This window comes from Staurois parvus, unplaced genomic scaffold, assembly GCF_062004578.1.
Source record: "Staurois parvus isolate SC_StPar_1 unplaced genomic scaffold, SC_StPar_1.0 ptg001270l, whole genome shotgun sequence".
Classification (NCBI taxonomy): domain Eukaryota; kingdom Metazoa; phylum Chordata; class Amphibia; order Anura; family Ranidae; genus Staurois; species Staurois parvus.
Window position 1 is genome coordinate 37,501 of NW_028319066.1, and position 27,860 is coordinate 65,360.

Here is a 27,860-nt window from a genome sequence, read left to right on the forward strand (position 1 = left end):
TCAGCTTGAGGATGAGCTGATCGAGAAAGAACAGTTTCTCTTTCTCGATCAGCCTTGTCCTGTCCAGTACACACCCCGCCCCCTAGTAAAACACTCCCCTCACTCCTATAACCCTTCCCTGCAAAATAAAGTTAACCCCTTCCTCCCCAGTGCCATTAGTACAGTGTCAGTTTTTTTTTTTTTGCACTGATCACTGTATTAGTGTTTTTAGGGATGTCAGTGACCCCAAGTCAGTACCACCCAATGTCAGAATGTCCGCCGCAGTCCCGCCATAATTCGCTGATCGCCGCCATAATTCGCTGATCGCCGCCATTATTAGTATAAAAAAAACCCTAAAAATCCCAGTATCTTACCCGCCATTTGTAAACGCTATAACTTTCACGTAAACCAAGTAATTTACACGTATTCGGGTTTTTTTTTAGCAAAGACATGTCGCAGAATGCATTTTGGCAGAAATTTGACTAAATTTGATTTTTGCATTTTTTTTTACTGGACATGTTTTATAGCAAAAAGTCCAAAATATTGTTTTTTTTCCTCAAAATTGTCAGCCTTTTTTTTTATAGCGCAAAAAATAAAAACCGCACAGGCAATCAAATACCACCGAAAGAAAGCTCAATTTGTGGGGGAAAAAAGGATGTAAATTTCATTTATGTACCATATTGCATGACCGCGCAATTGTCCGTTAAACTAGCGCAGCGCTGTATAGCTGAAAAATGGCATAAATTGCAGTATTTATACCATAGTTTGTAGACGCTATAACTTCCACACAAAGCAATCAATATACACTTATTGGGATTTTTTTTACCAAAAACATGGAGCAGAATACATTTTGGCCTAAATTTATAACCAACTTTGAGTTTACTATATATTTTTTATAGCTGAAAATAAAAAATATTGTTTTTCTTCAAAATTTTTGGCCTTTTTTTGTTTATAGCTTGAAAAATAAAAAGCACACAGATGATCAAATTACACCGAAAGAAAGCTCTATTTGTGTGAAAATAAGGACGTAAATTTAGTTTGGGTGCAGCATTGCATGACCGCGCAATTAGTTGAATTAGTGCAGCGCTGAGTAGCAAAAAGAGGCCTGGTCATTAAGGGGGGAAATCCTCTGGAGGTCAAGTGGTTAAGAACAGTTAACATTTGTTGACGTCCTCTATAACAGAAAATCTTCACTGGTTGACTTTTTTTTTTTTTCTCTTCTGGTTTATGAATGTCAACTGAAGCATGTTATCAGCCTCCAACAGCTCTTCTAATGAGTTCATAGCCCCTGATCATGTCCTGTAGCATGTTTGCACACTATGACCATCTCTTGTAGTATGCCTATAGTCTCTGACCGTCTTATGTTGCATGCCTGCAGTCAGCTTTCTGTAGAATTACATTTGTAAATGTGTGGCCCTTTCGGAAGTTGAGGCCCCTATATTCAGGAATGTTATAATGTTCTGTGCATTTAGGCACAGCTAGAGAACTGACCACACTGTGCTGTCGTGCCCAGTGTGGCCAGTTTTTAATAGGCAAGCAGAAGGACTGGTAGGAACACCAGGGATTTCACACAAAGGAAGAATTACAAAGAGAACAGGATGCTTTTTCATACAACTACATAGTACAAGCAGGCACATATCAGGAATACGAAATGTTGGGTTTACATACTCCTTAAGCTGATAATCCAAGTTGCTATTCTAGATACAGATGACTCGGAGTTCTCCTTTAGCAGCAGTCCAAAAGAAACTGTGATCTGTTTGTTCTTGCTGAATGATTGATTGAATAATATTAACAGTAACCAGCATTGCTTTTATTCCAGGAGAGTGAGATGCCAATTCATGAGTTATTAAGACTTTATGGCTACGGTAGCACAGTACCTCTACCTGGAGAAGAGGAGGAGGAAGAAGAGGATGATGAGGAAGAGGAGGACAATGATGGGAACAGCGGATGCAGCGGGGAGAATAAAGTGAGCATCAGACTACAGGAAACCAGTATAAAGGCAAATTCTGGCCGTAAAGCGGAGTCTTTCACTTCTAGTCAGGGCAAACTCATACACCTTACAGTGCATTGGATGCTTCAATGACTGAGAGGTGTGCATGCTGAAGCTGGCAAGCATCCCTGGTCTACTAAGTGAAGCAGTTGGTATCTCCTGACAGACTTGAGTTAAAGTAATTGTAAACCCACTTTTGTTAATCTTTACCGTTATAATAACGCTTACCTGTAGGTAAAATTGCCATTGCCGTGAAGAGTGTTTTTTTTTTTTTTTTTTTTTTTTTTTCTTTTCTTTTTTTTATGTTTACTACCACTTTAAGGGCTGGGATGCGGATTAAGAGTTCATTTCAGAGGTTCATGTAAGTATTTGGTTTCAAGTAGGTGGGGTCAGGGTGTACTTAAAGGGGAGTTCCTGCCCCCCTCTCCCAAAAATTAAGTCAGCAGTATTACAAATACTGTAGCTGCTGACTTTTAATATTGGGGCACTTACCTGTCCAGGGATCCAGCGGTGTCTTCACCCCGAGCTGATTCTTCAACCGGCTGTTGGGTGCTGGCGCCGGCATCTTGACTAAGAGAAGCCGCCGGTGAAGCCAATTATTTACTGTCTGGCTCTCTTCTCCTCACTGTGACAGCACGTGAGGAAAAGGCTGCCGATAACCAGCAAGTCTGTTTTCAATGTGATCAGCTGTGATTGGCCCTTTATTATGTTCTTTGATCAGCTGTGTCCTTTGGACACAGTGGTCACAGAGCGTGGTGGGGGAGGGGGTTCTGGGAGGATGTCCATAAACTAGTGGTTAAAACACACTGCAAGCACAGAAAAATTCTTGTTCTGCCAGAATTCCAGCGTGCTCTTAACTTCCTATAGCAAGCTGGCAACACTGCTTCTGCTATAATGAAGTCCCAATTAGACTGAATTTTTATTTTTTTTATTTTTCTCATATAAAAAATACACTTTTTAGCAGGGATGGCTCAGAAGTTAGGAACTGTTTCGGGTTTTTTTTTTTTTTTTTTTCGCTTATTTTGGTTGCCATAATTCCAATCTATGTGTTTTAGAAATGTTATGTTAAAATCTCGCTGATAGCAGAAATGAGCATTTTCCGGTGCTTCCAGTTCATAAACTACAAGACCCAGCATGCCCTGCTAGTGACCTGTCCTGGTTAAAGGTTGTGTTGTGCCCTTGGCTGATTTGGCTGGAACCTACTTGTTTCTGTGCACATACTAATGGGATTTTTTTTTTTTTTTTTAAGGATGAAACTGTCAAAGATTCATCTGGTCAAGAAGATGAGGCTCAATCCTCTGATGAGCCAGCGCCATCTGCTACTCAAGACGCACCAGAAGTTACCCGGTCTCGGCGATGCAAGTACTTTGATACCAGTAAGTCTCTCCTTTAGACTCTTGCTATTCCGTGTGATTGAGAGGTCATTCCGGGCTAATGTGAAATGAAAATGTATTTTTCTCAGATAACGAAATAGAAGAGGAGTCTGAAGATGACGAAGATTATATTCCTTCAGAAGACTGGAAAAAAGTAAACTTTTGAAATTGTCCTATTTCTTGAAATAGAGCCATGAGCCTATAATTCTCTTTCAGTTTTTGCATCTCAACACACACAAAGCTCTGGTTGTGGTATAGGCAGTTGTCTTGATGCTAAACCAAATCATGGCAGCTACATCGTGATTGGGTGATTTAAAGCAGAACTCCAGTTTGGATTCTTTTCTTCACTAATTCTTCCATGTTCTGCATGCAAGGTACCCTTGTGCACTTTCCTCTGGCAGTAGCTTTTTAGGAACTTCCTGCTGCATATTTGAGCCTCAGCAGCTGCTTCCAGTCCATCAGAGTGTGGGCTTCCCCGCTTGGCAGAAATTGATGCTGTCAGAATACAATGTACAATGTTCCGCTGGGGTATGGAGGGAAGGTGGCCGGGATTCTTCCATCCACCTTGTTTGTTTTTTTTTTTTTTTTTTTTTTTCCCATTCAGCCTGTTGGCTGAATGAAGAACAATCAACAGTGTATGGCAAGCTTTAAGTATTCCTTGCAAACCTACATAAAAAATGAACAGATTCCTCCATCTATGCTGTCCTGCGTGAATGGACGAATCTGTACTGTATTGTGGCAGCTGTCAGAATACCCAAACAGTGACTGCATCTGATGCAACCATTGTTTGGCCAACAATTTCCTGCCCTGCTCCTTCAAATTTTTAATTGAAGAACATTGGGAGGTAGGGTGCCAACAGGGCCTCCCACTATTTTGGCTGTTTTAGCAGGTATGGCCAGCTTCATTCCTTAAATTGATTTTTAAACCCCTGTCGGCGTTCCTCCCCCTCTGCCCAGAGGAAACCATCGCTGCAGCCTTTGGGTGTACAGCAGCCTGTCAGGCTGCAGGTATACTCAGACTGTAGTGCCAGCTTGCTCCAGTGTCCCTGATCACTGCCCCAGAGTAATGCCAACAAACAATTAAGCCAGCCTATCACCTGTCCCAGTTCTCACAATGACACCGACATACACCAAACCAACATCACTGCCATACCCCATACCAGCGCCCTGATCACTGCCATACATCATACCAGCGCCCTGATCACTGCCATACACCATACCAGCGCCCTGATCACTGCCATACACCATACCAGCGCTGCCATACACCATACACCATACCAGCGCCCTGATCACTGCCATACACTATACCAGCGCCCTGATCACTGCCATACAGCATACCAGCGCCCTGACCACTGCCATACCCCATACCAGCGCCCTGATCACTGCCATACAGCATACCAGCGCCCTGATCACTGCCATACAGCATACCAGCGCCCTGATCACTGCCATACAGCATACCAGCGCCCTGATCACTGCCATACAGCATACCAGCGCCCTGATCACTGCCATACAGCATACCAGCGCCCTGATCACTGCCATACAGCATACCAGCGCCCTGATCACTGCCATACAGCATACCAGCGCCCTGATCACTGCCATACAGCATACCAGCGCCCTGATCACTGCCATACAGCATACCAGCGCCCTGATCACTGCCATACAGCATACCAGCGCCCTGATCACTGCCATACAGCATACCAGCGCCCTGATCACTGCCATACAGCATACCAGCGCCCTGATCACTGCCATACAGCATACCAGCGCCCTGATCACTGCCATACAGCATACCAGCGCCCTGATCACTGCCATACATCATACCAGCGCCCTGATCACTGCCATACATCATACCAGCGCCCTGATCACTGCCATACATCATACCGGCGCCCTGATCACTGCCATACATCATACCGGCGTCCTGATCACTGCCAGACATCACACCAGCACCCTGATCACTGCCAGACATCATACCGGCGCCCTGATCACTGCCAGACATCATACCGGTGTCCTGATCACTGCCAGACATCACACCAGCACCCTGATCACTGCCAGACATCATACCAGCGCCCTGATCACTGCCATACATCATACCGGCGCCCTGATCACTGCCAGACATCACACCAGCACCCTGATCACTGCCAGACATCATACCAGCGCCCTGATCACTGCCATACATCATACCGGCGTCCTGATCACTGCCAGACATCACACCAGCACCCTGATCACTGCCATACATCATACCGGCATCCTGATCACTGCCAGACATCACACCAGCACCCTGATCACTGCCATACATCATACCGGTGTCCTGATCACTGCCAGACATCACACCGGTGTCCTCATCACTGCCAGACATCATACCGGCGCCCTGATCACTGCCAGACATCATACCGGCGCCCTGATCACTGCCAGACATCATACCAGCGCCCTGATCACTGCCATACACCATACCAGCGCCCTGATCACCGCCAGACATCATACCAGCGTGCCGCATTTTATGGTCTTGACTAATCAATTTTCAAATATATATCCCATAGACTGTATATTCTATAACACTCATGCTAACTAAATAATATACACTGTTTTGTATTATGTTTACCTAAAAAATGTAGCAGAATACATTTTGGCCTGAATTTATGAATTAATATTATTTGCTAAATTTTATAACAAAATCTAAGCAAAAGAAAAAAATAATTAAGTGTGAGATAGCTGAAAGTTGGCCTGAACTGTAAAGGGGTGAAAGTGCCCATACATAAAGTTGTTAAGATGAGATTGGTTGTCATGTGAACAAACTCCTTGCACTTTACACTTGCAGACCTTTTCAATAAGTTTGCTTGTAAATGTCATTGTTCATTCCATGTTCATCGTTTTTCAATGTTCAGATGTACATTTGACAGCATTGCTTAATTTGTGTCCTTTCAGGAGATAATGGTGGGTTCTATGTTCCAAGCCGAAATCCCTGCTGGCATTAGCAAATATCGAGAAACAGAGAAAGGTGAGCAGCGCAAAAGAGTCTTTCATTATGACCAGATTGCTTTTTCCCACTTCATAAAAGCTAATTCTTCCAAGGCAGATTTTATGAGTCAACCATTGTCTTTGTAGCTGTTAGTGACTAGTCCATGCATGTTGTACATTTTACTTTTATCTTTTTTTTAATAGTGTTTAAAGTAGTATTAAACCGTCAGCTTTGTTTGCAGCAATCTATTCTGGACCATTAAGAAAAGGCACTTTTCAAATCATGTCTCTAATGACTTGCAGTCAGATGTTGTAAAATCCGTTCCCTCTAAGTCAGCATCTCCAGACACCCGGTCTGGAAGGGCGCATTGAACTTTTTACAGCATTGTCACTTGACTGGCTGCATCAAGGCTACCTTTCCCATCATTCCTTGCTCCCTGTCAGCTTATAATTTGACACCTGACTCCTTGTATTCCACACAAAAATACTTACCTGCCACTTTATTAGGTACACTTTGCTAGTACCAAGTTGGACCCCCTTTTGACTACAGAACTGCCTTCATTCTTGGTGGCTAAAGCTGGCCATACACGTGTAGATTTTCAGACGATAATATTCTTATGAAAATTCTTTGAACATTCAGTGAGTGGATGAATGTCATCCGAAAATTGGCTTTTGCTTTTAACATTTGAGTTTAAAATGAATGTAATTTCTGAACGATAACCACATATACTGGCTGAAATGAGAAGTTTTCTTTCCTGCCTCTTCAAAATTTCCCAGCAAATCAAACGAATATTCTTGAAATGAAAATTCTAGAATAAAAATCTGTATGTGTATGGCCAGCTTTAGATTCAACGAGGTGTTGGAAACATTCCTCAGAGATTTTGTTCCATATTGACATGAGTTACTGTTGCCTTTCTATCAACTCAAACCAGTATGCCCAGTCTTCTTTAACCTCTGACATCAACAAGGTATTGTCGTCCACAAAACTGCCGCTTACTGGATATTTTCTCTTTTTCGGACCATTCTCTGTAAACCATAGAGATGGTTGTGCATGAAAATCCCAGTAGATCGGCAGTTTCTGTAATACTCAGACCAGCCTGTCTGGCACCAACAACCATGTCACGTTCAAAGTCACTTAAATCCCCTGCTGCCATGTGATTGGCTGATTAGCAATAAACAATAAAGTGGCCAGTAAATGTAGTTTAAATTACACCTTGTATGTACAGGGTCGGGGTCCCTCTCTCTCTCTCCCTCTCCCCCCCCCCCCTCTCCCCCCCCCTCTCCCCCCCCCTCTCCCCCTCTCCCCCCCCCCTCCCCCCCCCCTCTCCCCCTCTCCCCCCCCCCTCTCCCCCCCCTCCCCCCCCTCCCCCTCTCCCCCCCCTCCCCCCCCCCCTCTCTCTCTCTCTCTCTCTCTCTCTCTCTCTCTCGAGAGAGAGAGAGAGAGAGAGAGAGAGAGAGAGAGAGAGAGAGAGAGAGAGAGAGAGAGAGAGAGAGAGAGGGGGGTCAATCACTGCCACAGATTGGCACGTGCCTGCTATTTTCTGGATAGACCATGCCGGCTTGGAAGCCGGAGTTGGTCAAATTCCTAGGGAGTGGAGCAGAAAAGTGGCTTCAGAACTGTGCCTGTATGTATCCTGCATCGAGTGTCTGCACTTTAGGATGTTATCCTAGCCAGGGGTGGTCTTGTAATGGTGGCTGCATGAGACCCCGCATTAACGGCTTCAAAAGGAAAGAGGAAAAAAAAAAAAAAGAGTGATTGTCTGCTATATTATATGGGTTTTGAAACATGGATCCCAAAAGCTGTCACCTGGGAGGCAAATTTCAAGGGGTGAGGGTATAAAGGCCCATTTCACACGATGGGTCTGATCGGGTCCACATGTCGGTTTTTTAGGTGGACTTGATCAGGCAGTCCATTCACCTCTATGGATTGGCAGCTGTAAATGGACTGCTAGAAAGGTCCCAGGCAAAGTGCAGTTGATATTAGTCCTCCTTGGACAGGAGTTGATGCTACAGAGGAAGCATCAGCTTATGCGGCTCCTGCTCTTGGACCACGTCTGGTCCAAGATTGAGCACCCCTGGCCTATAGGCTTGCAGAGACACAAAAAAAAATCAAAAGATGGTAATTTTACCACCATTGGAAATTGTAACTTGGTGTACAACAGCAGTACATAATTATGAGCACAAAGACTGCTTATAAGAATCTTTCCGGTAAGATCAAGAATTATCCTAGAACGAACAAAGAAAGGATGTACAAGGAAGAAGTAGTAGAGAACAGAAAAAGGGAGAGATATGCCTGCCCACGAGTCAATCACTGCTCACCTACACTTCTGCCCCTAGCCATCCCCAGAGTTCATTTTTAATCGATAAAGGTTCAAATTGGGAACCCATATAACCAACTGGTAACACGGGACAAAATCAGGATATGTGGTAGACAAATGAACGAAGGAGTTCATCAAATGTTTAGATGTTGTTTTATTGTACTGAACAGAATTCAACAGAATTTGATTGGATGTTTTATGATACAGTGTATGAAAACGATGACCAGTTACTGTGGAATCCAGATTATGTTGTAGAGGAAAGAGTGATAGACTTTTTGATAGAGGCATCGAAGAGAACTGGCGAGGAAAAGGGACTGGACGCCATTCCTGAAGGGGCACACATAAAGGACAATGAACAGGTACTGGAGAACCACAAGTAGTGTGTCTGCCATGCACGATGTGTTGTATTAAGTACTTTCCTGTTGCTTCCCATTTGTATGGTTCAAGCAAAATAATTTTCCTTTTGATTTTTCCATCTTGACTTGCCCCCTGTGTTTGTTATTCTGTTTGGGCTTCCTTGTTTGGAGAACTGTAGTGATTTTGAATCGGGTCAAATGCAGAACTGTGGGTGGTCACTGCTATCTGACTTTGTCCCCCATTGGGTACTGTAGTTCCTCCTGAAGGCCACTAGAAGACAGAGTAGTGTCAGTAGCAGCCTACCATGGAAGCTGAACTCCAAATAGCTAAATACACAGATAAAATACTTATATGAGAGTTGTTTTACCTGCCAAACGATTTGCATTTCTGTCTATCCAGTCCTGAGATTACACAGTTTGGCCATACAGTGTGCAGCCCTGTCTTGCAGGTTTTGTCTCCCTCATTCTTCTCTCGCCCTCTATCAGCAAAGAATCCTTGTACTGCAGCACAGCTCGTTTGGCTCCTTATACTGCATGCTCAGTCAGGGACTGCAAGAGGCTGATAAAGATCAAATTCAGGGAATTACACTGCTTGCATAAAAGAAAAAGCTATATTATTAAAGTGGAGCTATACTTCACTGCAGTGATGTGGTGTCCCAGAGCCCCATCCGGCCACTGACATCTTTCAGGCATCTGGGTACTGATCGCCGGCTGCTTTCATTAGCCGGGAGGAGATGACGTCACTCTGGGGCATATTAGCATTGCCGAAATTGTACAACGAGTTGCGCTTGTACAGGGGCGAACAGACAGGTAAAAAACTTGCAGGTAAGTAACATTTAACCACTTGCCGTCCGCCTGCTGTTTATAAACGGCAGGGCGGTGGCACTCCAGGGGCGGGTTGCCGTTCATAAACGGCACCCGCCTTTTCTAGCTGTGCGCGCTCCCTGGAAGCGCGCACCACCGCGATCCGGTGCCCGCTGTGTCCTCTGGACACAGTGAAACACCGATCGTCGGACGGGACCTCTGTACGAGTCCCAATCATGTGATCACTGATTGGCGAATCAGTGATCACATGCAAAGTAGTAAGCAAGATGTCACTTGTGACATCATTGCTTACTACGTGTGAAATCTGTGAATGATCACAGAGGTCACATGGTACAAGGATATTCACAACAGCCTTGTACCATGTGACAAGCTGTGACCACTCACAGCTCACTCAGTAATTCTCAATGACTGCAAGAATGCAGACAGAGAGAAAGAGAAATGATTGCTTTTACGTCCTATAAGGGTTTAAAAGCAATCAGTGTAAAAAAAAAAAAAAAATCTTCATCACCCCCCGCAAGTAGTACAGTGTCACCATGGTGACACTGTACTGCTAGGGTAACAGTATGTAAAAAAAAAAAAATATAAAAATGTAAAAAAAAAGTTTAAAAATTATAATTTTTGGTTATAAACTAATTTGGATTTTTTTTTTACTAAAAAAATAATGGAATAAATTTTGGCCAAGATTTATGATGAAATATTATTTATTTGCAAAATTTTATTTAAAAAAACACTTTTTTTCAAAATTTTTGGACATTTTCATTTACATAGTAAAAAAAATTAAAATCCCAGCGGTGAATAAATACCACCAAAATAAAGCTTTATCTGTCTCAAAAAAATGGTAAAAAATTCATATGGGTACAGTATTACATGACCGCGCAATTGTCATTCAAAGTGTGATAGCGCTGAAAGCTAAAAATTGCCCTGGACAGGAAGGGGTAAAAGTGTCCGGACAGGAAGTGGTTAAAGCAGAATTCCGGACAAAAGTTTTTCTGCTGTGCCCACACTGCATGGAATAACTGCTTGTTTTGCTTAGGGGGGCCGGGACACAGTGGAGATATACTCACCTGTCCCGCCGATCCTCCCCGCAGAAGACCACTTCCTTCAGCTCCTGCCCCCCCCTGCTGTCCAGCGGTCTTGTAAATGGACTATTTCTGACGTCAGCACGCTCCATAGACAGGAACAGCCCACCGCTGGACATTGGAGCAGCATGGTTTCCAGAGGATCGGTGGGTACGAGCTCACCCCTAGAAAAAACGAGCAGCTGATCCATGCAGTGGGTGCCCCCGATGAAACATTTTTTTTTTTTGACTGGAGTTCTGATTTACCCCCGGTTCACATCTATGCCACGTTTTGCACATTTGAATGGACTCCCGTGCCCCGGGACACGTAGGGAAAGAAGACCCTGCACTTCTTTGGAAAACACAGCCCGCACGGGAACCTCGGTTCCCAGTAAGGTTGCGTTTCCCGGTGCAGTCGGTGTGCCATTAGAAGTAATGGCACCCACCCGTGGGTCCGCAATTCTCTGTGCAGGGGGTGCGGCTGCACGGATTTTTGTGCGGATCCACAGCGACACCACCCGCATAGATGTGAACCGGGGGTTAATGCAGAAGAAACGTAGAATGACTCTTCTGTATTAAAAATCCTGCCTAATCCACAACTTTATATTTTTTTTTCATTAAAAACAGAGCTGCAATGTTAGGTGTATTTGTGCCTGGAGTTCAGCTTTTAAATAGCACTTCACAGCCAGTGTATGCAGACCTTGAAGTGCCAAATAGAAGAGGCTCTGGAAAAAGTTACAAATATTTTGTGAGAAAAAAACTATAGCAATTATTTGATACAGTAATTTTAGTAAGGTAAATGTCATTTTAGACCAAGTTTGTCAAAACAGTCTCTCCTAATGTTTAAACAATTATGTAGATATTCGCTAAAGACAGCTTCAAAATTCTATACAGCGCTAATGGATTTTTGGCTTGCGGGATACTCCCTAGGATACACACAGCACTGTCTGTGTGGTTGGACCTGCTAGTATTAGAGGATGTCTAAACCTAAGCACTAAATGTTACATGTTGCAGCTTACCGGATCTTAGATGTGACGGCTCCTTTAGTTTTCTTTTTACAAGCTTTCTTTCCTTTATTTTGACATGGGGACCCTGCCAGTAACATACTACCTGTCCTAGGGTTGGCAGGAAGTGTCCACTCGCTCACTCTACTCTAGAGTTGTCACTGTAGGACAGGTAGTGTGTCCTACAGAACTCACCCCCCCCCCCCCTGCTCATATCAATAACATAGTATAGTGGAGAGGGATTTTTTTTCTTTGGCTGATGGCATTGCATAAGATAACACTGCATAGCAATGTGGATGGCACTAGATTTCCAGCAAGATCTACAGGTATTTATTGCACTTCTCAAACAAATATAAAATCTCTGTCATTGGTTTAACCATTAGCCGCCTGGCCAATGGCCGTTTGGCGGCTTCAGATGTCTCTTCACTCCAGGTGCACACCATTTGGCGTGCTCCCGCACATGCGCCGTTTGCGCTAATGCAGAGCGGCGCAGCAGTGCGATCTGTCACCGGCCGTGCACCTCGGACACGGCCGATGACAGATCCGAGTACCGGTTCCCGTTGCTGGTACCATGTGACCTGCTGTGACCAATCACAGCAGGTCACATGACAGTTGTATACAATGGATGGCTTCATTCATGATGTCATCCATTGTATACTAGTGCCTAGCTGTGAATGGTCACAGCTAATCACAAGCACATGTCATGTGATTAGCTGTGACCAAATCACAGCTAAGCACAAAAAAAAACAAAAAACAAAACTGAATGAATCGATTTCATTCAGGTAAATGCTTGCTTATAGCAAAGTAATTCTTTGCTATAAGCAAATTGTGTAAAAAAACAAACAAAAAAAAAACCAAATACTGATCACTTCCCCAAAGTAGTACAATGTTACTATGGTAACATTGTACTACTTTGGTCATAGTAAAATATGAAAAAAAATCTTTAAAAATATGAAAAAAAAGTAATAAAAAATTAAATATAATAAAAAAATGAAAATATACATATATTTTTTTTTCATACTGTCACCAGTCAGTGTCCCTGTTAACCGCCATGCCAGTTATATGATGACGCTGTACTGCACTGGTGACAGTATGTAAAAAAAAAAATAGTGAAAATAATTGTTTTAATTTTTTTATTTTCCGAAAAATTATGACAAAAATATACAACTTCAAAAAACTCGCCATGCCTCTTATGAAGTACGTCGGACTGTCTACTCTGCAAAAAGGGGTCATTTGTGGGATATCTGTACTGTTCTGACATTTGGGGGATATCTGTACTATTCTGACATTCTTGGACCTCAAGAAATTAGATTGGCTGTCAGTACTTCAGGATTGATCAATATTCAGATCTATACCATAGTTTGTGAACTCTATAACCTTCCTACAAACTAAAAAATACATCCTAATTTGGGTTATTTTCACCAAAGACATGTAGCAGAATACATCTCAGCCTAAATTTATGAAGAACAATTATTTATTTGTAAACTTTTATAACCGAAACAAAGAAAATGTGTTTTTTTTTTTTCAAAATTTTTGGTCTTTTTTTGTTAATTTAGCAAAAAATAAAAACCCCGGCGGTGATTAAATACCACCAAAAGAAAGCTCTAGTTGTATGAAGAAAATGATAAAATTTTAGTTTGGGTACAGTGTTGTATGACCGCGCAATTGTCATTCAAAGTGTGAGAGCGCTGAAACCTGAAAAATGGCCTGGGCAGGAAGGTGTAAAATTGCCCGGTATTGAAAAGGTTAAGAGAGACCAAGCAAGGGCAGTTGATTGATGTTTATATAGTTTAATCCATAGAACTCCATTCTGACTCTGATTGTTGCCTTCTAGGCCCTTTATGAGCTGGTGAAATGTAACTTTGACACAGAAGAAGCACTGAGAAGATTAAGGTTTAATGTGAAAGCAGCACGTGGTAAGCAACCATCTTCTGAAAACCAGGACAATAAGGCTGTAGTTACACCTGAGCATCACGTTTTTGAGCCTTTTTTTGGGGGCATTTTATTGTGCGTTTTTATACAGCGCTTTTAAAACATTTTTGAGCTTTGACGCTTGTTCAGCACTGATGGGCGCTGAAGGGCGGCACTGAAGGGCGGCACTGATGGGCACTGGTGGGAGGCACTGCTGGGAGGCACTGATGATCAGTGCAGATGTCCTCTGTGTCATTTGCTGGTTATCGGCAGTACTTTCCTCAGGCTGTGACAAGTGCTGCTGATAACCGGCAACTGTATTTACGTTGTGTTCTGCTGTGTTATTGGACAGAGCTTATCATGTGGTAAAAGGCCGCTGTGATTGGCCTTTGACCTCATCATGTGATCAGCTGTGTCCATAGAACACAGCAATCAGGGAGAGCATGATTTGCACGTGGGACACACAGACGGGCGCATTCTGGGATGACATCATATGATGCCTTCCCAGAACTGGACAACCACGCTGTAGCCATCACTTGGCTATAGTGCGGTTGGCAAGTGGTCAATAGCCAGAAGAGAGTAAAAATAATTTGTTTCATTGCTTGTTGCTAGGTTTTTCAGCTTTTTTTAGCTTTTCTATCAGCTTTTATTTAATTTTTAATTTATTTTTTTGTTAGGGTAAGGGTTTAGAACGTGTTTGAGTTTGAGGTCAAAGAGTGTGTGGACAAAGTTAGGGTTTGGGGTTAAGGGTTAGGTGCTTGGGTCAAGCGTTGGGAGTTAGTGGTTAATATTTTTTTTTATTGTCATAATTTTTTTTAGGGTTTTAATTTATATTTTTTCTTAGGGGGGGTAAGGAGGTATTATTTATTATTACATATTTATGTAAGATTATTATTATTTGTGTATTTATCTTCTTTATTCATTTGTCACTATTTTTTTTAATTATTTCATTTGAGCAGAAAAAGGCTCCAAAAACGTGCAAATCATGCGTTTCCATTATTTTCTATGGAATTAAAAATGGGGGGAAAAAAAGCTTGAGAACTGGTTTGAGCTTCAGCCGTTTGCCTTCAGGCTACTTGAAGTGGAGATGTGAACCATCTCCATTTGAGAATTATTATTTTTTTTCTCCTCAAGAATTTTGGAGCTTCGAGCTACGAATCGCTCAGGTGTGAACAGAGCCTAAATGTTTTTTTGCTCCCACTATGTACTATTTTTTGTTGTGACAGAATTCTGCAGCTCCAGGTTAAAAAAAAAAAGAATAAAAATGTAATGTTTTTTTCTATACTTTCCTCAGAAGAGCTGTCTATTTGGACAGAGGAAGAGTGTCGGAATTTTGAGCAAGGGCTTAAAGCATATGGAAAAGATTTCCACCTGATTCAGGCAAATAAGGTAAATGGCAATTTACCAGTTTTATTGACAAAGACTTCAGACAAAGGGGAGAGATTTTTGCTTTGTAATGGTTGGTCAATAGATTATTATTATTATATTTTTGTGATTTATAGCCTTGGTGTAAAGGGCATTAAAAGCTTATCGATGCAAAAAAACTCTAGTTTTTATTTTAAAGTGGTTGTAAAGGCTCAAGGTAAAGGTAAAAAACCTCTGTGCAGCATCCTCCCCATCCCCCCTACTACTCACCTAAGTCCTCCTTTGATCCAGTGATGTGCACTGGAGTCTCGGCTATCCCATGATTCCTTCTTCTCATTGGCTGGGACAGAAGCGGAAGCCATTGGCTCCCACTGCTGCAAGTAACAGCCAGTGAGCCAATGAGAAGAGAGGGGGCGGGGCCCAGTGGCTTCGTGTGTGAATGGATACACGGAGCAGCGAGTGCCCCCATAGCAAGCTGCTTGCTGTGGGGGCACCCTACAGGAGGGGAGGGACCAGGAGCGCTGGCAGGGGACCTGAGAAGAGGAGGATCTAGGCTGCTCTGTGCAAACCACTGCACACAGCAGGTAAGTATAGACGTTTTGTTAGTTAAAAAAAAAAAAGCCTTCAGAATCACGTTAAGCTCATAATGAGCTAGACATATTTTTCATATTTTAGAGACAGTCGGTTGAGGGCAGAGTGGCATCGACTGCTGATAGCCCAGCCCTCCCAAGCAAGGTGTGTACGTTGTGCCCGCCAGTGTGTGACCAGTTACCAGGCACAAACATTGTCAGGTAGGGGCTGTGAAGTCATTCACATACGTAAGCTCTCACAGTGGACCGCTGGACCAGGGATGCCGCAAGGGAACATGAATTTGAGCATACCTTGCTGGGGGAAGGGGGGGGGGGTAGGCAGGCGCTCTAGAGCCACTGTCCCTTCGCCCTCAATAGACCGGAAAGTAGAAAGCATTAAAGGAGCTACACCAAGGAGTGATTTTTTTTTTATGAATTAAATAATCAATAGTTTAAAAGAGCCAACATGTTTTGGGATTCACACATTCACCTTTCATCAGTGCTTGAGTATGCAACTAAAAGTGGACTTTCTACTCTTCCTCCCACAACCGCCCTTGAGGGGAACCTGGTACACAGGTACCTGCTTCCACTTCGGTCAGATCGCTGTGGTGAATCCACTGGAAGTTCTCTGCCCCCCCCCCCCCCCCCCACCTGCAACCTTCTGGGCCATTCACAGTTCCCAGAAGGCTGCGGGACCATTCACAAAGCGCAGTATGGCTCACGCATGTACAGTAGGAAACCACCTGTGAACCTGTACGGAGTCACGGCTGACTACCCACAGTTGACATGCCGGCATCGGGGACCCGAAGACCAGTGAAGAACCGGCCTGGGTGAGGATGGTGTTGGATCCTTGGGCAGGTAAGTGTCAAATGTCAGCAGCTAAAGTTTTTGTAGCTGCTGACTTTTAATTTTTACACAAGTAACTGAAGCTCCTTCTTTTTAAAAATTTCCTAGATGGTTTTTAGAGCTCAGATCAACTATTGCCATCTGTAAGTAATGCACCATGCAGGAAGTAGCCTCACCGAAGTAATTCAGCTTAATAAATGACAAAGATAGAGAGAAAACAGGTGGCGCGCACACCTAGTGCATTATCCAAGGTTTATTGTAGGTGAAAGAATAATAAAAACATACTCACAGATGAAGCATGTATCTAAAAAGCATAGAAAAATGACAATGGCCACAACGGCAGGCAAGGTGTTCTCACTGTCAGTGCGGTCAAATGGCTGATGCGTTTCGGGGACGAATCCCTTTCCTCAGAGCTGATAACCAACCTCTGATGCTGATGTATGATGAATGGAAAGTAAGAGCCTTGCTGTTGATGCCTGAGTATTTCCCCACAGGCATAAAGCACACTCCCACACCATCCCACTCAGCTCTGAGGAAAGGGATTCGTTCCCGAAACGCGTCAGCCATTTGACCGCACTGACAGTGAGAACACCTTGCCTACCGTTGTGGCCATTGTCATTTTTCTATGCTTTTTAGATACATGCTTCGTCTGTGAGTATGTGTTTTTATTTTTCTTTCACTCCTACAATAAACCTTGGATAATGCACTAGGTGTGTGCGCCACCTGTTTTCTCTCTATCCAGTGGCTGATTTCCCCGTCTGAGGAGGGCTGCACCCCTGAAGCATTTCTTTTTGGTTGTCGCTGTCCTGGTACCCTTGGCTTCCCTTTTGGCTGTGCATATCCTGAGGAGCTGAAGAGTACATATAATGACAAACACTAGCATTGGATATTGATAATCTGAGATCTAGCACATCTTATGCATGGACAGGAGACTGTGAATTTTCCCTGGACAAGAAAAGAGAAAGTCTCTTCACTAAGTCTAGCCCAACCACCAACTCACTTTTAAACTCCTTTCCTGGCACTCCATTCTTCTTTTGAAGCCACTGCAAAATACGTGCCATTTCTGGGCATGGGATGGGGCATGTGACTTTCTCCCTTGATGTACGACCCTACAGGCAAGAACAACAGGGCTAATTCTAGTAGAAGCCAGTAAACCTACAAATATGTACTTATGATGGGTAGGAAATGCATGCAAACATGGAGAGAGATATAAACTCTAGGAAGGCAGGGTTCCTTCTGAGACTCCTGCATACACCAACTCTGGCACTGTAAAAGAAACCCACCATACCACTGTCTTATTCCTATAGGAGATCCTTGTGTGATGCAGCATGTAGCCTTGTGTACCTGATTTGGCGAATGTTGCCTTATCTCCACCCCTCATACTTTTATAATAGGTAAGAACGCGGTCTGTCGGCGAGTGTGTGGCTTTTTATTACATGTGGAAGAAGTCCGAGCGATACGACTTCTTTGCCCAGCAAACCCGATTCGGCAAAAAGAAGTACAACCTTCACCCCGGCGTCACGTAAGTACTTTGTATAGAAAGAGAAGAATGAGGCTGCGTGTAGGTCTTTGATATGAGTTGCATAGTGTTACAGTTTGAAGGAAGTCGCTAAACAGCATTCTGTACAAATGACAAAGAATGAGGCACCTTTACAAAGTAACTGCATTTAAATTAATAGGTCTAGGTCTCATACACACAGGGGGTCTCATATACACAAGATGCCACTTTTAGGGGGCATCAGGCGTTTTTTTTTTTTTACTGCTTCTAAACTGCCCTTTCTGTTATCCTATGTGTCCGTGCACACACAGACTTTTAGAAGCTTTTATGTAGGCCATAGACGGGCCATTTATCGTCCAAATTGTCAGCCGATAAACGAAAAATCGGTCGTTGCCGATGCTCCCTCCCATGTCCACGAAAAACGGACGTTTTTCGTGGATTTTCCAGCATGACCGATAAAAATAAATGAGAAGATCCGTGAAAAACGGCCGACAGGCTGGCCCCACTGACTGCGTGAATATCGGCCGATTTTTCGTGCGGACGAAAATTCAGCCAATAAACGACCCGTCTATGGCCTGCATTAGTAGCAGTAGTGTTTACCGGCACTTTTTGGATTGAATTACTGAAATTAACTTTTTGATCTAATTTATTGAGATGCACCTGTGTAATGAATACATACCAAGCAGAGTAGTGAGTAAATAGAAAAGGCATACAGTAAAGTCCAAGCCACAATACAATGTACATACACAAAGAAAGGCCTAAGGAAATGCTGTATGCAAGATTAGCATTCTTTATCACAAAATCCAACATACAGTATATCTTGTATTGACTACAAAAGCCTCTCAAAATATTTCTGAATAAATATAAAAAACAAATGACAATGTTGTCAGCCAATGCAAATCACTTACTCCTGTGTACAACAATAAAACAGAAAGGGGTTTTGGTACCTAGGGCACAGTATGTCAGCAGTACACTGTTAAGAGTCCCCATCTTTGCATCAGAAGGCATCTGGAATATGAACTGTAGAAAATGCCTAGGCTGCAGGATGGTCTTGACTCTTTAGCCAAATGTTAAAGAATAATTCCAGGCATAACTATATTATATATAGTTTTGTTGATTCACCTTGGACCATAAGGTATATAGACCATACCTGGCCAATGCTCCTGGAAGCTGCAAATCACTGAAGTAGAAACAACTGCTCTAGTGATCTTCACTTGCTTCTGGGTCCTGTGCCGAGTGGCCAGTCTGATTCATTCTGAACACAGGAGGGTGGCCAAGGCAGCACAGGCGCCATTCAGAGAATCCTTTACGTTTTCTGAATGAATGCAAAGCATTCTCTGATGAATCAAGGTGCAGAGCGTGGCGTCACCGCTCAGAGACGCGTGGCGTCACCGCTCAGAGACGCGTGGCGTCACCGCTCAGAGACGCGTGGCAGATTTTAAAGACTACCCAAATGATATGTGCAGCACAATGCATATAGCTTTGGATGGGCACAAGTTCACAGGCTGAATATCCATGTATATGTGTGCATCATAATTCATATATGCAGACCACAATGTAAGGAAAGGGGATTTGTTGTCTAAATATGATATGTTTATGATTTTGTAATATAGAATGCTTAGTTTGCATACAGCATTCCCTTAGTCCCTTGTCTTTCTTTTTGTGTGCAATGCAGAGGACAAAAGAATACTGACCAGTATTGGCTGTGGTCTACCTGCAGCTGATCCTTTCTTCATGACTGGCTTACCATGTTTTGTTCTGCACTGTGTCTCTGGGTGGAAGCAATCATCTTGGTAGAGGATCAGGGCTTTGCTTCCTCACATCAGAGCTGCCCCCCCCTCAAATGACTGATGAGGGATCCACTGTAAGAAGCAACAGGAGAGGTAAAAGAAGCAAAGATGCTCAGAACAAATAAGCAGGGAGATGCATGCAGTACAGATTTCTTTCCAGCAAGCTGCTGTTAAGAATAGCCTTGCAGTGGAGGACGTCCACACAGGTATATCTTCCATCTATGTATGGTTTACTGCGTAGTAGCAGTGTACACTAGATCAGGCCTTGAAATTTCCACTCGCCTGCTTGCATTTCGCAAGTGGAAATCACAGGGGGCGAGGGCCAGATCGATCAAACAGCTGATGGATATGGAGTGGGGTGCCGGCACCAGAGGCGGAATAAGCTTTCAGCATGAAGCAATCACACACTACCCAAGGGCCCAGAGTCCTTAGGAGTTCCTATGACAGGCTCCTGACAGGATGGGGAGGGGCCGCAGGGTGGATTCTGCAAGCGTGCTACGAGTCCGGTCCGGTGAGAGGAGAGAGTGACTGACAGCCCAAGGAGGAGGAGAATCCACAGACTGGTGAGAACTCCGCATATAACAGCGGGAGGAAAGGGAGAAATTTCTGTGACCGGAGTGCTGAGAAACAGAGTGTGACAGGCTGAGAGAGCCAGAGGGGAGACGTGTGTGTGTGTGTGTGTGTGTGTGTCTGTGTGTCTGTGTGTGTGTGTCTGTGTGTGTGTGTGTGTGTGTCTGTGTGTGTGTGTCTGTATGTGTGTGTGTGTCTGTATGTGTGTGTGTGTCTGTATGTGTGTGTGTGTCTGTGTGTGTGTGTGTGTCTGTATGTGTGTGTGTCTGTATGTGTGTGTGTGTGTGTCTGTATGTGTGTGTGTGTGTCTGTCTGTATGTGTGTGTGGTGGCTCTGTATTCACTTTATGTAGTAGGGGGCCCTGTGTGTGTTCTGGGGGGGCGCATTGTACCATAATGGAGACCATGTGTTCTAAGTGAGGGGTTGTGTGCTCATTATAACCTCAAATTATGGGGGGATGGTGCCATAATTGTGAGTAGCAGGAATACCAATCGCCCCCCTCTTTTTCTCTCACCCCCTTCTCTCTCACCCCCCTTTCTTTTTTTTAAAAGGAGGTAGAGGACATGGCTATAAGGGGGGGGGGGGAGTGAAGGAGGGTAAATATTTCTGTAACTGTATTCTGCATAAAACATTTAACAATGTCATTTAATGAGAGAGTTTACGAGGGAGTGTTTAGGGGAGGAGTTAGGGGCGTGGCAGGGTGGCGGTTGGGTGGGGCAACTGGTGGCGATTAACTCTTAAGGCCTGCTAGTAGCTCAGTACTTGAAATTTTAAGCCTTGCACTAGATCACAGAGCATGAAGAGCAAAGTGATAAAAAACCAGATTAAACACACAGCTGTCATGTCATATTGTGTATTACTTGTTACGTATCCTGTCTGGTACATAAGGTCTACCTTATTCTCGCTACTCTCTATGTCGTGCACATATCCATGGGAAAGGGAGAAATTCTGATTACCAAAGATAACATTGTAAATGGCATATAAAATAATAAATGGTGATAGCTGCGGACGCTTGCTTGCCATTTGATATTTGTATACCAGCCAAAGCGATTATTAAAAATAACGTAAGAGGAATCCTTAATGAAAATAGAGAATCTAAGCCAAAGGCATAATACCTTTATGTCCTTTTTGATCCACCTGCTTCTAACCATCATCCCATACATCAATAGTTACCATCCTGGGCCTAGCCTTACAGACATCATTTCTTTCCTACATTGTCTAGACAAGGTTAAAGCAGAGCTCCACCCAAAAGGGGACGTTCCGCTTTAAAGACTGGCCCCCTGCTCCCCATTAAGGATTGGCACCTTGGGGAGGGGGTACCCGAATTTGATAGGTACCCGCTCACACTTCCGCTGCGATTGCCTAGGCTATCCGAAGCGGAAGTTGCCTTCCCTCCCCGTAGTCTTCTGGGACACATGACAGGTCCCAGAAGACTATGGGACCATTCATGAAGCACAGCACTACTCACGCATGCGCAGTGAATACCCGGCTGTGAAGCCGCAAGCTGTCACAGCCGGGTGCCCACACTGAAGATGCCAGCGCCTGGAACACCAGACGGCTGGTGAAACGGGCTTCGGGGAGGACACCGCTGGACCGAGGGACAGGTAATTGGCTGTTTTTTAAAAGTCAGCAGCTACAGTTTTTTTTAGCTGCTGACTTTTAGTTTTTGATAGGGTGAGCGCATCTTCGCTTTAAAGAAGGAAAAAGAACTCCGAACACAACAAGAGGTAAAACACAGTTCACTGACAGTTCCATGTATAAGTCGGGTTTAGACAGTTTCCGGGTGACTGCATCCTGTTACATGTCCATATTCCATCTCCATGTTGTATCACATCGTAACACTGTGTCGTACTGACGTCACCAAATCTTACTCTAAATCCTGTGAGGCTAACAGAGCAGCAGTGCCTTAGATGATCTTGCACTGCAGATGTACAGCTATAAGGCTGAAGACACAGGAGTGCATAGGGACCTTCACATGCCTGGAAGTGCACTGCTACTTTTCAGGATGAATTCAAAACGAATAGTAAATCTTTCATGGTACTAGTTAAGCCAATTAACATTGCTAGATGTTCCCTATATCTGAGCAAGTCTTCACTTCGTGAATTCTGTTCCATTTTAACATACATGTGATTGGCCAGGCAGACCAGAAGAATGTTCATGTCTTCCCTAATTCTCGTGTGTAAAGTTGTAGTGTGTACATTTGACCAGCCGTCCACAGTTGGGTTTGGTTTCACCAATGAGCTACGTTCGATATAAAGTAAAAACCGAGGTGCCTTCTTTTCTAGGGATTATATGGATCGCCTTCTGGATGAAAGCGAGAGTGCTGCTTCCAGCCAGGCCCCATCCCCCCCTCCCACTACCTCTAACAGCAGCACCAGCCAGTCTGAGAAGGAAGACAGCGCCGCCAGCAACACTAACCAGAACGGTAAGACAGACTTAAAGAAGACCTATCATCAGATATATATGTTAATGCTTAGTATGTGCATGTCAAGTAAAGTGTAAATGCAACACTTCCAGGTATTTCATACAGAGGTCACAGTACTGCCCTGCCAATGCTGTCGTTTGCTTTTCTCTCCAAAAGAATGGAGCCATCTTTGTTTAGGCATCATCCAGGGTCACCTCCTTCCCGGACTGAGATGCTGCCTCAGAAATGGTGTGTCTGCAGTTCTGGACTGTCTTTACAGATGTCTAACACAGATCAGCCCCCTGCTGCAGCCCCTAATTTTGTGGCTTACTAAAAAGTTGCAAATGCTGCAGTCTGATCACTGGGGCAGTGGAATGCTGTGGTCTGATCACTGGGGCAGAGGAATGCTGCGGTCCGATCACTGGGGCAGAGGAATGCTGCGGTCTGATCACTGGGGCAGAGGAATGTTGCAGTCTGATCACTGGGGCAGAGGAATGCTGCAGTCTGATCACTGGGGCAGAGGAATGTTGCGGTCTGATCATTGGGGCAGAGGAATGCTGCGGTCTGATCACTGGGGCAGAGGACTGCTGCGGTCTGATCACTGGGCAGAGGAATGCTGCAGTCTGATCACTGGGGCAGAGGACTGCTGCGGTCTGATCACTGGGGCAGAGGACTGCTGCGGTCTGATCACTGGGCAGAGGAATGCTGCAGTCTGATCACTGGGGCAGAGGAATGCTGCGGTCTGGTCACTGGGGCAGAGGAATGCTGCGGTCTGGTCATTGGGGCAGAGGAATGCTGCGGTGTGATCACTGGGGCAGAGGAATGCTGCGGTGTGATCACTGGGGCAGAGGAATGCTGCGGTGTGATCACTGGGGCAGAGGAATGCTGCGGTGTGATCACTGGGGCAGAGGAATGCTGCGGTGTGATCACTGGGGCAGAGGAATGCTGCGGTGTGATCACTGGGGCAGAGGAATGCTGCGGTGTGATCACTGGGGCAGAGGAATGCTGCGGTGTGATCACTGGGGCAGAGGAATGCTGCGGTGTGATCACTGGGGCAGAGGAATGCTGCGGTGTGATCACTGGGGCAGAGGAATGCTGCGGTGTGATCACTGGGGCAGAGGAATGCTGCGGTGTGATCACTGGGGCAGAGGAGTGCTGCGGTCTGATCACTGGGGCAGAGGAGTGCTGCGGTCTGATCACTGGGGCAGAGGAATGCTGCGGTCTGATCACTGGGGCAGAGGAATGCTGCGGTCTGATCACTGGGGCAGAGGAATGCTGCGGTCTGATCACTGGGGCAGAGGAGTGCTGCGGTCTGATCACTGGGGCAGAGGAGACTGAGGAATTGCTTCCCTTGCTTCTGCCTGCAGCATATGTATTGCATCATCTCATCTCAGAAATGCATTCACATTAGTACTGAACGGTTCACTTTAAATGCAGTTAGTTCTTGCACAACTTGGAATTGTATATTATATGTTATCCCGAGGCTCTTTTTGTTTCTTTTGCCAATTGGGGTTGGAAGCCTGGGCAAAGTCTGTACAAGTTTGTGTTAACATCTGCGGTCGTAGTTTTATTTCAAATGCTGCTTTATGCAGTTAACCCCCCTGGCGGTATTCCCGAGTGTAGCTCAGGGTAAAGTTTCAGCACCACAAGCGGTAACCCCGAGCTACACTCGGGAATACACTGCAGCGCTGCTCCGGGATCTCTTCTTCACTTATCTTGTCCTGCGCTCCTGCGATGTCCCCCCTGCAGTGTCCCCGGCAATGTCCTCCGGCCGATGCCAGCATCTGTCTTCCGGGTTCTGTTCCCTGCGACGTCGGGACGTACGGGGGACGGAACTGGCGGGAAATTTGAAAGTTGTAAAAGTGACATTCACTAAATACACTAAAATCACATAGTATAACATTCCTGTATCAAACCATTTCACATACATTTTGTTCCGAGTGCTTTGTCCGGCGCCCTGCCTGCATTTTTACTGTTCTTTCTGCCTGGAAACTGAGAAAAGTCCATGGCGTCCAAAAAGCGTCCCTTTAGGTCAAAAGCGGTTTTAGACCGGCTAGAGAACAGCGATAGTAAATCAGAACCACTTGCAGAATTGAGTGATAATGATTCGTGGGGGAAATTCCTCATCAGACACTGAAAACGATTTTGTGACTTTGCTCAGCGATGTGTGAACTTGGCGCTCTATTTCAAATTTCAGTGTTTTTGGTTTGATTAGAATATTTGATTAAATTTATTATTATTTTTTATGATTTCGGGTTTCAAATTTTAACATACCCGGGATGTTTACTAGACTCTTGTTCGGACAGATTTCAGTGAGTTATTCCTAAAAATTACAGGCCTACAATAAAAAAAACATATTTCCATGCAAAAAAATTTACTGCTTTGAGCACAGAAATATGGACATAATCAGACCGTTAGGGAGGCTACACATGCCTCCTGAGGCCCAGACTGTGTGGGCAGTATGGCAACTTGCTGACATGCCAGAATCGGCAGGCAGGGTCAACTCGCCAAGAAGACCAAGTGAAATCCAGTGAAGTTTATTCAGCACTTGGCAGGTTACAAGGATATTATCAGCAGAATGTACCAAGGAACACAACATAGCAATAAACAACAAAGATGGCTGCTACTGACAATGCAGTAGTATCTGTGGCACCTTTTTCTTTTTTTTTTTTGTTTTGTTTTGTTTCTGCATCATTGTATGTAATAATCACTATCTGGTCTTTTTAGGGGTATCTTCCAATGGCCCCTCAGACATGCCAAGCTGCAGAGATGATGCTGTACAAGGAAGTGTGCATTTAAATGGCCCCAGCACTGGCGAACCTCCTTCAATTGAGACCGACACCAACGGATACAACCGGGACAGCCTTGCCGGTGACCCTAAATTCAGCCTGGCTAACAATGCCAGGAGCGACCGAGAGCCAGACGACGCCAGCGAACGATCTGTGAAAAGACGGCGATACGACAGCCCCGGTAAAGACAGCCCCAGATCGTCAGACATTTCTCAGGAAATCTTTTCGCAAGGAGAGGTCTAAGGAAAATGTTCTATTTTTCCATTGTGACATTTTTGAAACAATTTTCGTTTCTCGGGGCCGTGAAATTTCAGGGTTACAACGCTTATTTAACAGGTTCTATTTTAGAAGTTTTTTTTTTTTTTTTTTTTCCTTCTACCATTTCTCGGCACCCCAGAGAACATTTCACGACAACATTTTTGGAATGAGAAATTTTTTTTTTCGATAAGGAAAAGGAACGTCGTGGAAGGACATCCAGAATGTATCCAAAATATAGCAAAAAGGGTTGTCAGAAATAACTTATTTTTCTGCATTATTGGAAAAGGGAGGGATTTTACTTTTCCCCTCCCATTTTTGGTTTGTTACAAAACATGTCGGATCTGAAATTGCTAAGGAAAGCAGGGCCGTCAGGGGCGGCACCGTTTTTATAGGTAGAAGAGTAAACCAAATAAGGTTTGTGTATATATATTATTGACATCAATGATGTCTTTTTTTTCTATTCCTATCTGGGCTGAAAAAGATACGTGGTGTATTTTTCCAGATTTCTTAGTAGCCTTTGAGAGATTTTTACAGTTTTGAATGAACTGTCCTTTCTTAAACAAAGCTTGTATAATTTTCTTAACTTGTACAGTTGGTAAACTTTTATTATAAGAAATTAATATTCTGAAAATTGTATGTCTGCTTTTATTTTCTCTAGCAAGAAAAACTGCATTGTTTTATTCATCGTTTACTGGTAATAATGTTAAATTTATATTCATTAGAATGATCTTATCCTCCAGTTTTTTTTTTTTTTTGTTTTTTTTTTTGCTTTTTGCTCTTCAATGCGCTGTCATCTGAAAATATGAGTCGCCTTGTATTGAAGGAGGTGTCAGAGGAAGGAATGCATTTTGAGCTTTTGCACAGCAGATGGGTTGCCTGGAATAGGATTTACATTCTGAAGTGGTTGTTTGCAGCACCTGATCAGAAGGAAGACTGCAGAGGTGTGGCTGCGGTACAGAAAATCTGAGATTATACGTTTAGGCAAAACCTAATGCTTTTGGATTAGGGAAGCGCTAAAACGCCTGTCAGGTTTTATTTATATATATATATCTATAGATATAGATATATCTATATATAGATATATCTATATATAGATATATCTATATATAGATATATATAGATATAGATATATCTAGATATAGATATATCTAGATATAGATATAGATATATCTAGATATAGATATAGATATATATAGATATAGATATAGATATATCTAGATATAGATATATCTAGATATAGATCTAGATATATCTAGATATAGATATAGATATATCTAGATATAGATATATCTAGATATAGATATATCTAGATATAGATATATCTAGATATAGATATAGATATATCTAGATATAGATATAGATATATCTAGATATAGATATAGATATATCTAGATATAGATATAGATATATCTAGATATAGATATAGATATATCTAGATATAGATATAGATATATCTAGATATAGATATAGATATATCTAGATATAGATATATCTAGATATAGATATATCTAGATATAGATATATCTAGATATAGATATATCTAGATATAGATATCTCTATATATCTCTCTCTATATAGATATATATATATATATAGATAGATAGATATATAATTTTTTTAAAAAATTTTTTATTATTACAGGAATGTTTTTCTAGTGCCGACAACTTATGCAGGGCTTTGTATTTACATCAGTCCTTGTCCTCAAGGAGCTTTCCATTCAAGGTCCCTATCTACCATGCACACCTACACGCACACCAGTTTAGACAGGAGCCAATTAACCTACCATCATGTCTTTGGAGTGGGGGGAGGAAGCCAGGAATTCTGGAGGAAACCCATACAAGCACAGGGCGGACATAGAGACTCCATGCAAATGATGGCCTAGCTGGGATTTAAACAGAGGACCCAAGTGCTGCCAGGCAGAAGTGCTAACCACTGTGCTGCGGTCTGTGTCCTATTAAAAATTTATTTTCAGTTGTATTAAAATCAAAACAAAAAGGTAGCTGAGCA

The 27,860-nt window shown here is 43.5% G+C and overlaps 1 protein-coding gene and 1 long non-coding RNA gene across 3 annotated transcripts in view; one reads left to right on the forward strand and one right to left on the reverse strand.

The window, feature by feature from the left end:
- Positions 1 to 26,484, forward strand: part of MIER1 (MIER1 transcriptional regulator) — a 29,171-nt gene extending 2,687 nt beyond the window's left edge. Inside the window, exons 3-12 of one of the 2 annotated variants that reach the window (XM_089660726.1) lie at positions 1,799 to 1,945; positions 3,219 to 3,345; positions 3,432 to 3,496; positions 6,261 to 6,333; positions 8,819 to 8,970; positions 13,688 to 13,769; positions 15,059 to 15,153; positions 17,939 to 18,066; positions 22,688 to 22,827; positions 25,534 to 26,484. In XM_089660726.1, the coding sequence (XP_089516852.1) occupies positions 1,799 to 1,945; positions 3,219 to 3,345; positions 3,432 to 3,496; positions 6,261 to 6,333; positions 8,819 to 8,970; positions 13,688 to 13,769; positions 15,059 to 15,153; positions 17,939 to 18,066; positions 22,688 to 22,827; positions 25,534 to 25,838 (1,314 nt within the window). In that variant the 3' untranslated portion in view covers positions 25,839 to 26,484. The remainder of the gene's footprint in view (positions 1 to 1,798; positions 1,946 to 3,218; positions 3,346 to 3,431; positions 3,497 to 6,260; positions 6,334 to 8,818; positions 8,971 to 13,687; positions 13,770 to 15,058; positions 15,154 to 17,938; positions 18,067 to 22,687; positions 22,828 to 25,533) is intronic. The other variant, XM_089660727.1, reaches the window with a different exon arrangement.
- On the reverse strand, positions 8,748 to 9,989 carry LOC149437672 (uncharacterized). Its single transcript, XR_016308027.1, has 2 exons — positions 9,336 to 9,989; positions 8,748 to 9,238 (listed from the first exon to the last, which is right to left on the reverse strand). It is a non-coding gene; the product is annotated as an uncharacterized LOC149437672 (long non-coding RNA).
- Positions 26,485 to 27,860: the final 1,376 nt, after the last annotated feature.